The sequence below is a fragment of the Antedon bifida genome, chromosome 7 (assembly GCF_963402885.1).
Source record: "Antedon bifida chromosome 7, ecAntBifi1.1, whole genome shotgun sequence".
Lineage (NCBI taxonomy): Eukaryota > Metazoa > Echinodermata > Crinoidea > Comatulida > Antedonidae > Antedon > Antedon bifida.
In genome coordinates this window covers 7,499,591-7,512,728 of record NC_136232.1, presented here as the reverse complement: position 1 = coordinate 7,512,728, position 13,138 = coordinate 7,499,591, and the positions used below count along the sequence as shown (strand labels likewise).

Sequence of the window (13,138 nt, the reverse complement as noted above, 5' to 3'; positions counted from 1 at the left end):
ACTTTTCATCGTGACCAAAACAACCAATCAACCGGGAGTCATGAGTTATCCAAAGAGGTCAACACCCTGAAAGATGAAATGGCCAAATTAAGGTTGGTGATCGAGAAAATGGATAGGCCATGGAGTACAAGTACTAAAAGCAGGTCAATTAAAGATGCTAAGTGCTACGAGTGCGGGCAGAAGGGTCATTATAAACGCCAGTGCCATAACACAAATCGGTCACAGGACACCTATTCACAAAGATCCTACCAACCACAGCCAAGCTTCAAATCTCAACCAGCTTACCACCAAGCACCAGTTCCCCAACTTCAAGGAGCCTACCAAATTCGACCTACACCTCAACAGATGCACCAGCCACAGGCAGTCAATCAACCCGGACCAAATTACCAACCACCAATAACTAGTCATCCACAGACAACTTACCAGCCACAGGTAGTCAATCAACCTAGACCAACATACCAACCACCACTAACTGGTCAGCCACAGGCAACTTACCAGCCGCAGATGAACTATTCATCTCAGAAAACCATGCAGCAACAGCGAACCACACAACCAGCTATGCAGCAGTCGGCAGGAGTACAGCACCCGGAAAACTTCTGCCCTCCGCCATCAGAGGCAAGGTGGTAGGAGGGAGTGATAAACTGCCTATTGTTGCACATGAGAGTAGGGTGAAAAGTGAGGATCAAACTGAATCGACTAGGTTGGGACTACTGGCGCCGAGCCCGAAAATGATGTTGGATATTGCTGGTGCACGGATCGGCTGCATTCTTGATACAGGAGCCGAAGCCTCAATAATCCCAACTGATGTATACAATTCAATACTGAAGCCTCGTATTGGTCCAATGGAAAACCTAGATTCCGCTATTAAGATTGTTGGAGTTACAGGAACCAAAATAGCGGTTGAAGGTTATGTACAGATACCTGTTACCATAGGAAATAAGACGGTCGTCGTTGGGTTTCTGGTGGTAGAAAGCAATTCACCTAAATGTGGACGTAAGCAAGATTTTCCTTTGATACTAGGATGTAATGCCCTACGATTATTCATTGATACACCAGATGAAAACCTAAGCATGGTGATTAATAGCCTGAAGATGTCTAATGAAACAGCAGAGTCCAAAGTAACATGTGGGAAACGTGGTGTACTAACCAAAGATTTGTTAGAAGTCGTTCCCCCACGATCAGTAAAAAGACTAGAATGCTGTTTTGATGCCACATGTAGGCTTGATAATGATGTTAAGAGTCTATGGTTAATTAAATCATCCAGTGATAGAGAAGGTCTGGAGGTAATTGAAGGTTGTGTATCCGGAGTTTCACAAGTGAGTCTGCTTGTTTCGAATTCGACTGACGAAGAACTAATCTTAAAACCCAAAACCATGGTAGCAGCAGCAGTAGAGCTAGTTCAACAAGCTCATGTAGTTACATTCCAGACAGATGATGTTCTACAAGTAGATGTTAGAGAAGTTTATACTGATGAGAGTCAAGTAATTAACAGCTCACCCATTCCACTAACGCAAATAAATACCTGTGAGAGACATGTGTGTAGAGATGGCACAATCTTGGAACTACCATTTGGAGTAAGTCTCAATAACATCGATCCTGATGAAATTGACCAAGTTGCAAGATTGCTTGTAGATCATAAAGAGGTTTTCTCAACTGGCGAGTTCGATCTTGGATATTGTGATTTAATTCCTCATGAAATCAAAGTCTCCACTGACAAGCAAATCCGTATGCCCTATCGTAGAATACCACCATCACAAATGGCCGAAGTCAAACAGCTGCTACAAGGCATGCTCGATAAAGGAATTATACAGAAGTCCTCTAGTCCGTATGCTAGCCCAGTAGTACTTGTACGGAAAAGCTCAGGAGCACTGCGACTGTGTGTGGATTATCGACAACTCAATGCAATCACAATCAAGGATTCGTTCCCGTTACCTCGGATTGACGAGACTCTTGAAGCTTTAGGTGGAGCCAAATATTTCTCACCTATGGATCTCTCTCATGGATATTTTCAAGTTTCGATGCACCCAGACTCCGTCCCATTAACAGCTATTCGAGTTCCTTGGGGGTTATTCGAATTCAATCGCATGCCTCAAGGATTGTGTAATAGTCCAGGAACATTCCAGCGAATTATGGAAAATATATTTGGTGATCTAAACCTCGAAAAATTGATATTGTATTTGGATGACATCCTTGTATTTTCAAACACTTTTGAAGAACATTTGGACCGGTTAGCTGAAGTATTCAGGAGACTACAGAAGTGTGGTTTGAAGTTAAAAGGTGGAAAATGCAAGTTGTTCCAGACTGAAGTAACTCATCTAGGTCATATCGTCAACAAAAATGGAATATCGGTAGACCCAAGTAAGGTAGAGAAAGTTATGCGGTGGCCTACTCCCAAAGATTCATCGCAAGTGAGTTCATTCTTGGGACTTGCATCTTACTATAGACGATTCATATCTGGCTTCTCGAAAGTTGCTGCTCCATTACATGGATTGACCGGAAAGAAAACCAGAAATGCGGGGAAGAAGCTATCGTTTGAATGGAGTGGACAAGCCGAAACAGCATTCCAGACACTGAAGAAAGCACTATCAACAGCACCTGTCTTGGCCTACCCCATATTCGGTAAGGAGTTTGTTATAGAAGTGGACGCTTCTTTCAATGGTCTAGGAGCATGCTTAATGCAAGCAGACGAAGATGGAAAACTTCACCCCATATCATATGCCAGCCGCAGCCTTCGTGGAGCTGAAAAGAATTATGCAGATCTCTCAAGCTTCAAAGTAGAACTTCTCGCCCTGAAATGGGCTGTAACAGAAAAGTTTGGATCATACATTAGAGGATCAAAATGCACTGTCTTTACAGATCATAACCCATTAGTTCATTTAAGGACAGCCAAGTTAGGAGCAACGGAACATCGTTGGGTGGCTCAGCTCGCACCTTTCAATATCGACATTAAGTACAAACCCGGGAAGAGCAATCAGTGTGCAGACGCACTAAGCAGATGTCCAGATGCTGAAGTATGTGATGTTACAGTAATGGTAAAAGAAGTGACAGCCTGTAGTTTAGTACCCATCAACATCCGAAATGCAAATCAAACTACTAAAGAAATTCACCCTCAAGATGAAACACATAGTTTGTTTCCGTCCTACACTCACCAACAATTAGCTAACCTCCAGAGAAGCGATGCAATATTGGCAAAGGTTTGGGAGTATTGGCAAATCAACTGGCAACCTGGGCAACCAATTACTGATAACTCTGTTGGACTAAGAGGATGGTTAAAACAGATAACACATTTAAAGGAGTGGAAAGGAGTACTATACCGAGAAGTTAAATGTAACACAGGTGACTGTCGACAACTACTCATTCCACATAGTCTTCGCAACAAAATGCTAGAGATGGCACACGATGGATGGGGTCATCAAGGTGCTAATAGGACCATTGGCATTTTAAAGACAAGATGTTTCTGGCCTGGACTTCAAGATGATGTCCGACAACATATTAAGAAATGTTTCACTTGCACAACATCCAAGACAATTTGTCCCATGATTCGCATGCCTAGACGCCATCTAATCGCATTCCGTCCATTTGAGTTGTTAGCTATTGATTTTCTCAAACTTGATAAGGGCAAAGGTGGTTACGAGGATGTCTTGGTTCTAACAGATGCGTTTACTAAGGTTGCACAAGCTATACCCTGCCGAAATCAGTCAGCCATAGTAGTAGCGAAAGTCCTTCAAGAGAAGTGGTTCAATTATTATGGTGCACCACAGCGGCTTCACTCCGACCAGGGGAGAAACTTCGAAGGCCTAGTCATTAAGGAACTTTGCAAACTCTACAACATTCACAAATCCAGGACCACGCCATACCACCCGCAGGGCAATGGCCAAACAGAGAGATTTAACCGTACCCTTTGTGGAATGATAAGATCTATTGATCATAAACAACGACGAAAATGGCCAGAGCTGCTTGGACATTTAGTGTTCTTGTATAATTCAACACCCCACAGTGTTACTGGTGTTTCACCATTTCGCCTACTATATGGACGTGAACCGTTTACGCCATTAGACCAACTTCTCAACAATTCACGGGAAAACTGGGAAGATGACTTTATCGAACAACAAGCTGATGCTATACAACAAGCCCATCAAGTGGCAAAAGATAGCATTGAACGGAAACTAGAAAACTCTACACTGAAGCAGAATATACATAAGATGAGTCCACAACTGAGCGTTGGAGATCGTGTACTGTTGAAAAGGTGTGCTTTTGAAGGCAGACACAAGTTAGAAGACAAGTTTCATCACGATGCCTACATCATAGTTTGGGTTAACGACGCTGGAGACGTTTACAAGATTCGGCCTCTTCTGGGTGGCCCGACACGTACTGTAAATAGAAAACTCTTAATTGTTGATCCAAGGGAAGCAACAACTGAAGACATTGTAGGAAGTGACTCAGATGAAGAAGATGATATGCCAACCTGGGTATTTACACATCATGACTTACCACAGCAGGATGCAAGACACCAACCAGTAGAACCTCAACTCAGACGATCATCAAGATCAACTAGAGGTATTCATAGTAACCCTGAGAAATGGCCGAAGTCTACAGTTTCCCGCCATTAAGTGTTGACTTAATTATTTTATGAACTTGAATTTTATGTATGCACACCTTCTATTGGTTTGTGCTACTTTTCTGTAATTGTTAAACCATTTTAAGCTAAATAATCTATGATGATAAAGTGTTTGGTGTTCATCAATATTACCGCATAGGAGTTATTGTTATAATTATGTTACTATTGTTTACCTAATTGTTAATAGGTATTAAGTTTAAGAGTACAGCATGTTATGGTGTCATAATATGGTATTTTGAAAATAATTAGGTACACACAGGTTCTTGTATCATGTAACATGAGATGTATTTATAGATGATTGAAAAGCTGATAATAATGGTTTAAAGTACCACAATCTCTGAAGCTTGTATTATATAATGAATCGATCTGTCACAGAGTAATGGTTATAGGGTAACCTATGAGTTGTTGTAGTTATAGTTTTTGGGGTATGAAGCCGTATGGTGGCACCTATTGGATTGGTCATGCTCCTTGAGCTGTTAGTTGCGTTGGAAAGCAGTCTTATGGGTGAACCTTTAGCAGTGGTCATGAGGTGCGATCAGAACTTTACTGATCGGGTGAGTGTCATGGTAACAAGGGCCATGATGGGTGGACTCGCATTGGAAATTCCTCATACTTCTGCTATTGGGAGGGACCGTACTGGCTCCGTATTTAGTATCTTCACTTTAACAGTTGGCATGACATGATGGTTAGGAGTCCATTGCAGAATGTCTTAACGGGGGGTGGCATCCCAATGCTATTTCAACCAACAATCGGGTATCTAATAATTAGTATACTTTATCTTGCGACAGTGTGTCAGATTACAATACTTGGGGGCCAAGTATAGTCATCACGGGGAACATGTTATGGTTCAGTGATTTTGTTTGATTTTGTGATAATGGAATAGTCCATGGGGGATGGGAACCCTGCTGGACACCCAAGCCTAGAGAGCTGTATCCAAGGAGACATCTCTTTCTCTTTGGCCTGGGTGACTGGCAGGGAGAGTAGTGTTCTCCTGGCTAAAGCAAAAACAGTAAATGCTAGAATTTGTAATTAATTAATTAAACTGCCATAAGCTGGTTAGTGAGAGTTTGTTATGACTTATATTTTATTTTTTGTTTCTTATAGTTGGTTTACATTATAGGCCTGATAGGATTAATATTTTGTGAGGTTGAACATTGCTAAAACTACTGTACAAGTTAACTAGCCTAGGCTAGGCTAGGCCTACATTATATCCTAGGAGGCCTATAGTAATGACTAGCCTAACTTATGAAAATATTGCATTGAACTATTTATCTCTGTATTACAGAGGCTGTTTTGCTTGCCTGTTTTTATGCCAATAAATGTTTGTTCAGACGAGTTACCTGGTATTATTGTTGCACGTGTCAACCGCAATCCCACACAAGTTAGGGAGGCCAGAGCCTTTTACATTATTAAAGCATCACTGGAGTCAGTTCTGTGGTGTTTTTGCTATAAGATTTGTATGCAGTTGTCGTACACAACTCCACAGACGTGGTGTAGTGGGTTCACAATGCCACTGCCTAGTTGACATTCAAAGTGTATAATATGCCAGCTGTACGTGTGTACATGTTCAGTTATTCTGTTATGTGGTTCAGTCGTAGAATTCCATAACATGTCAACTGAAGCTTTTTTTCAGTTTCAATCAAATTGAAATGTTGACATGTTGTCTCTCTGAAAAAAATATTAAAAAATGTTAAATAGGCCATTTTAAAGCTCAGGTACAGGCATGAATTGCAGATATAATATTTGGTAAAATGTACATAAATTAAATAACAGAAATTATGATGGAAAAAAACATAATTTCTCTTAAAATGAAGGTCAAATAATAAAGAATTTAGCAAACTTGTTCTATAAAAACCAGTCAATATTTTTTAATTTATTAAAACTACAAAATAGCCTATTCAAAGTTTAATTTGATTCATCTTTATTTTTCATGTTTTGAGGTTAAAATACATCTTTAACAAAATTTGAAAGGAATGTTTCCAAATTGTACAATCAAATAACTTTCAATACCATCTCTATGAACTTGATACTTTACCATTATTGTTCAATACATGTCTTTCCTAGCTTCTAGACTGTCTACAATATCTGTTCTTCCAACTGTCTTCAAGACTTCTTTTACTGTTTGCCACTGGTTCACATCATCATTCTGCTTGTCTCTCCATTGAACCAGAGAATGCATAGTTGTGTCTACAATTGACATTGAACATTTTTCTTTATTCTGTTCCAATTTCTGTTTAGGAATTTCAAGTCCGATGCAAAATTGCCTCCAATTCTCATCCATCATCTCAGAAATTGTTAAAAGATGTAAGTCTGTTAAGCATCCTGTGAAATAAATGAAGTTTACTCTAACAATTTAATGGTGGACTAGATGTTTTCTCTATATGCCTATTTCAAATGGCATTTGATCGGAATTTGTTTTTTTTTAATTTTAAAATTATGATTGGTTTGCGATTGTAACTTAAATTATTTACCAACATTAATAGTGTAATTTATATTCATTTTTATTGATGGTTAAAATAAATGTTATTGAAATTTATATTCACTCTCTAAATAATTGTGATACTGTAGTACAAGAAAGCTGACACAGTAAAATTGTATTATTATACAAATAATGAATGTTTATGAGAAAATTCTTAAAATGTTTACAAAAAGCTGAACGTGCATTAGAGCGGGTTAATTATCACCATTAGATATTACTTTTCTGTTAGGTAGGGCTAATTCCAAATGTGATGCATACTTAACCAATCAAATTGCAAGAATACAAGGTGTTATAATTCAAAATGTATAGATACTATAACAAGTACCCAGTATTATCTAACCATTTTTTGATTGGTCTTGAAATACTGTGACTTCTTCAAAACTTGTATCCTCTATGTAGGCATGTCTTCTGCACAGGTTGCAAGCTAAACTATTGAGTTCTTGTTGTCTTAAAGCCTTGATCATTGTAGGAATTTGTTTTGCACATCCATCTCTCCAAGAAACCAGGGCATCCATCATGCTGACTCTGATGTTTCTATTTGTGTCTGTGATTTTATCGATATCTATCCATTTAATGCCAAGTCGCACTGCTAGCCTTCTCCATTCCGTGCCTAAATGATCGCAGATGAATGAGAGGTCTTGGTCTTTAAAGCCGTCTGCCAAAGTCAGAAGAAAAGAAAAATGAAAATAAATAATGTAAGTGATTGGATTTTTTTCAATAAAAAGTGCCAGTTGTGAAAAATTTGATTAAAACATCAGCAGGATAAAGGTTTTTAGTGGACTTATAATCCTGGGAAGCATGTTTATAATTTTGAATGATATTTACAAACCATAATCTTATGTAAATTGAAATATTGGACTCATAACATTTTATAACGATAATACATACCTGATTTTGTTTCACCAAATAGCCAATCAGCAAGGTTTGTTAGGCCATGTTCTGTTAGAGCCTTGTGCAATACTGCAAGTTGATTTTGTTTACTACTTGTAGTTTTTTCCCTCCAATGATGCATCATTTTATCTGAAGCTTCAAATTCTTTTGTCACTGTATGACCGATTCCTAAACGAACACCAAATTGTCTCCAGTTGTCGTCCATTTCCTCACATACTCTTTGAATTGTAAAGTCATCTACACACCCTATGAATAGTAAATAATAAGAGATCATGTTGTACCATGGTGACTATAACTAATCACTTATTGCCTCACTTTTTTCAGAGTTTGATTTCATTTCATTTTGGTGTTTTTTTTTAAATCTCTGAAAAAAATCGCTTGCTTGAATGGCCTCCTTACATTTACTTCTATTAATATGAAGTACAATCTATTTTTGATATACCATACATATACACAATCTCCTTCACTCTCCCATCTATATTTCAGGTAAACCCTTTTATCCAAAACTGATTATTATTATATTATATAATAATAATTATTATTATTTTAATTTATTATATGCGTTTTAAATTATTATCATGCACAATTGCTTATAAATGTTTCTGTCCCCAATCAAGGGCAAAGAATAGCATATGCATTCACCTTGCGGTACTGCACTATCACCTTGCGGTACTGCACTATCACCTTGCTGTACTGCACTATCACCTTGCGGTACTGCACTATCGCCTTGCTGTACTGCACTATCACTTTGAGGTACTGCACTATCACCTTGCTGTACTGCACTATCACCTTGTGGTACTGCACTATCACCTTGAGGTACTGCACTATCACCTTGAGGTACTGCACTATCACCTTGTGGTACTGCACTATCACCTTGCAGTACTGCACTATCACCTTGAGGTACTGCACTATCACCTTGAGGTACTGCACTATCACCTTGAGGTACTGCACTATCACCTTGCTGTACTGCACTATCACCTTGCAGTACTGCACTATCACCTTGCGGTACTGCACTATCACCTTGCAGTACTGCACTATCAGCAAACAATCTACAGTAATGGGTCACATCCATTGCATTGCCTCCACAAGGCAATACAGCTTGGTCAAACTTGCTAATAATATGCAGATGAGCATTTTCAATCTTTGGACTACATGCACAAGGAATGTACATCTTAACTTTAAGACCTCGTGCATTACTCTGACTGAACACTTTTAATTCAGTTTGAAGGAAGCTTAGCACCTAGAAAACATTAATAGAATTAATAGATGCAGAATAGGCATCTAATTAATACATACAGTATTTAGTGTTATAAAATAATGAAGCAAGTTATTTAAAAAACACAGGACCATCAATATGAATACAATTAAGGCATTACAAAAAAGATTATATAAAATGCTTGGCAATATGGATAAACAACTCAATTCCGAATGGACAGTATTATTATAGAAACCAAAGAATGTAAGAACTGTATTATGATTATATAAATATTATTAAAAATAGGTATCCCAAAGCTGTTTTGGTGATCAATGAATTTTTAAATATAAATAGTTTTGAGATTGATAACTCTCTTGTATCATAAAGGAAATTTGTAAAAATGTATTTGACCTACTTTCTTACAGACAGAAGGTTCTGGCTTATCTTCTGCAGACTCCACATTAAGGATTTTTGTTCGAACTATTGTTGTCTGCAATAAGAAACAAAAAAAAATTACAATTAAATGATGTGTGCATTTATAAAAGGGGAAACCTCGAGCTGCGCTGAATTTTCTTGCCATTGGTTGGTGGATCAGTTCAAATTTTACCCTCCAAAAAATGACATTTTTAAATTAAATAAATTCAAGAATCATGAAAATAATGTTGAATTCCAGATTAACAAACAAAAGAGTAACATACAATCTAATAATATTTACATCATTCACCATACCAGAAGTACATTATTTTCGGGGACTTCCCCTTGACGTTTGCATTAAACGCAAAATACAATCATTTTGCCGATTCCTAGCACGCTATGGGAGTGTCATTTCCGCCAACTAGAGGTACCATTCATCATGAATTTTACATGCGAGAGTGCCAGTGAAATAAATTTGTTTCATCAAAAGTCCCCACGAGGGGGAGGTGGTGGCTGTAGCAAAATGTCCGAACCAGAAGGGAGGCAGAAATATCAATGGATTGATGTAAAACAAATACATTGCAACATAATAAATTATTTGTATTAATTATTCTTTGCAGGTACATAAATGTACATTGTAATGTACAGAAAAATCAAATTGAATGTATATTTATAGTTAGAAACATGATAACATAAGTACTGAATTCTTTTGTTTCTATTTTTTACTAATGCCAATTAATTTATGTTTTAGGCTTTTGCCGCTACCTATTAAATGAAAAAAATGTACCTGTAACATACGGCGCTGTCTAATGGTAGCCACATATAGTATGACTTGATGATGTTCATCAATATTTAGTTCTACATGCTCAAAAGATAGTTGAGGTTCATAATTATCCATTTGGAATTTCTCAACAAATTTAGTTGCAGCACGTTGAAACAGATCATCTGGAAGGTAGCTACCGAAATCATGAAAAAGAGAAACGGCACGCTCTCTGTCATATTTAGGTGGTGCTGAGGCTTCAGGTTTCAAGCGTGAAAGAACATAGAAAATTCTTCCCTTGTTCTATTAAAAAAAACAAGTGAAAAAAGGGAATTTTGTCAATTTTCAGTCAATTTTTTATATAAAATAAAAATTTAGATGGTTTGTCAAAAAGAAGTGATTGAAACTAAGTGTCACATAGATGTTTATAGGAAATCTGAACTTTCCAATCATAAAACTTTTTTTACGAAGTAAAGGGAAAAAGAAAACTACAAAAGAGATTTTTGAAATGTGTCTGTAACCTTATTTAAAACTATTTAAAAAAAAATTTTTTAACTTTTTATGATTTTCTTGTCTTCATACCTTTGTATGCCTTTTTTCACACAGTAAACCAAACTTTTCCATGAGGGACACAAAGAAGTTAAATGTTTTATCATCTGATGAATCACAGAACTCCTCCTTCTCCCATAGATGCCTCAACAGATGTTCCTCTAAAATACCAGTGTTCAGCTTTATCCAAGCATCTCTCAAAGCTGCTGTCTATATTTAAAATTTATAACAAATTGAGTTTGACAATGACAACGTCTTTTACTTTCTTTGAACAATAACAATTTAAAATTAAATTTACTGATTTAAACAAAGAAAAATGTGAAAATTCAAGAAGCAAATTCTTATAAAAGAACCCCATTTAAATATCAATTTCATTAATATGAAAATCAGTTCTTAATAAAAATTGCAAAAGGTTTTTCAACAAAATACAACACTAATTCTATGCAAATAAATTTTAAATTTTCATTCAATTTTTCATCAGTTGACTTTTAATTTGTCATAGACATTAATGGGAATTGTTAATAACAGTATACTAATTTGATTTACTGTGTCACTTGGTACTTGGTATAATAATAATACAGAGGTAGTAAAACAAATATGCAAAATGTTTAACCATTTACTTACTATACAACATATATTTGCTAACCTGAAGCTTTGGATCTTCAACAGTGATGACTGTTTTAAACATGTCAACTAAAAGCATCAAATCTAAGACTACTATATCCTTTAGGGCCTTGTCATCTGGATAATAGAGAATCTCACCAATGTCATGTAAATACTGAAGCAGAACATCTTGGTTATGTATTACTTCTAAGCTGACAACTAAATCAAATATCTGACGGACAAAAAAGTTTTATTACAACATTTATTTTAAAAAAATAAATCTGAAAATGAGTTTTTTACTCATTTTTCACTTAATTACATGTGTTTTTCTTCCGATCTGTATATTTCATGTTTATCTATTGAATAATTAGTAGTTCTCATCGTGCTTAAATTTGCAATATACTGAATGACAGTACTGCTTACTGAGAATATAATTACGTATGCAATTGAGGTCATATTCTAACATTTTAAGAAAGCAGGTTTCATATTATTTACATAGTTTGATTTAAATTAGTTTTTAAACATGTTTATACCTGCTTAGTTGGTAGATAGATGTGTTTCTTCTTTAACTTTTGAATTTCCTGCTGGATTTGCAGCCATTTTATTGGTAGAATTTGAATCATTTTCCTTGATAAATCAAGTATTTCGTTTATGATGTCACAACCATTGCTCCTTGAAAATGGTAAACTGTTTTCAATGGTAAAGATAGTTGAGCGCACAAGAGCAGCAAATGGTTTGCCTGCCAGGGCCTGCCAGATTTGATCCTTTATTTGTGCAACCTGAAATAAAGATTCATCTGCTGTACATCTGTATCTGTACACTACTGTACACATAAAATATGCACTGACAATAATTTGTAAAATGTTAGTGAGTGGCCGAGCAGTTAAGACTCCTAATTACGTAGCCATAACATCGGCAAGGGTTTGAGGCTCACTTGCTTCATAGTTCTGGTGGTAGAACAAGTCTTCTTGGATAAGGACTATAAACCATAGGTCCAGTGTACACATCTAGCGCATGTGCAAGACATTACATCAAAATAATATAATGAAAGTGGAGCACCAAGGTTAATTAATTATATCACAGTGCATTTTTAAATTGTTTATATACTATACTATACCCTTTGTTTCTTTTCTGCTTCGGTTCCTTTAAGGCTATTATAATGTGTACCAATCAGAAATATAGGAGGAGAAGGCTGACCATCATTTGTCTTTGCGTCAGGTCTACTGTTTGTGTATGCAGACTGAATCCAATGAAGAATGAACTCAAGATTTGTCATTCGATGATCATACACCTCACCCTAGATGCAACATTTCATAGAAACCTTTTTAAAAATATTTTTTCAATTTTTGTATTAAGAGAATTGACAAATTACCTTCTACTTTGGTTTTCTAAATATGTAATATACAATAAACTAGTTTATAAAGAAACTTAACTGTGAGATAAAAATATACATTGGAATTCTTACAGTTGTTGGATTCAAAACCTTTGCTGGGGCATCAAGATCATCACACAGGTTGAATACTACACAGACAACAGCAAAAGATACCATGAAGATCTGAGATACATTGACAATTAAAATAATGAAATTAATAGCTGAATAATAAATAACACGTATATAATGAGTTCTGC

General features: G+C 36.4%; 2 protein-coding genes across 2 annotated transcripts; one reads left to right on the top strand and one right to left on the bottom strand.

The window, feature by feature from the left end:
• Positions 1–728: 728 nt before the first annotated feature.
• LOC144848419 (uncharacterized) lies at positions 729–2,362 on the top strand. Its single transcript, XM_078705147.1, has 2 exons — positions 729–2,227; positions 2,320–2,362. Exons 1-2 carry the CDS (start codon positions 729–731, stop codon positions 2,360–2,362), a joined length of 1,542 nt encoding a protein of 513 aa, XP_078561273.1.
• Positions 2,363–6,060: 3,698 nt separating this feature from the next.
• Positions 6,061–12,452, bottom strand: LOC144848418 (uncharacterized). The gene is made up of 11 exons (XM_078705146.1): positions 12,444–12,452; positions 12,043–12,288; positions 11,553–11,741; positions 10,940–11,116; positions 10,385–10,660; positions 9,599–9,673; positions 8,988–9,228; positions 7,986–8,234; positions 7,438–7,752; positions 6,654–6,940; positions 6,061–6,286 (listed from the first exon to the last, which is right to left on the bottom strand). Exons 1-10 carry the CDS (start codon positions 12,450–12,452, stop codon positions 6,663–6,665), a joined length of 2,055 nt encoding a protein of 684 aa, XP_078561272.1. The 3' UTR covers positions 6,061–6,286; positions 6,654–6,662.
• Positions 12,453–13,138: the final 686 nt, after the last annotated feature.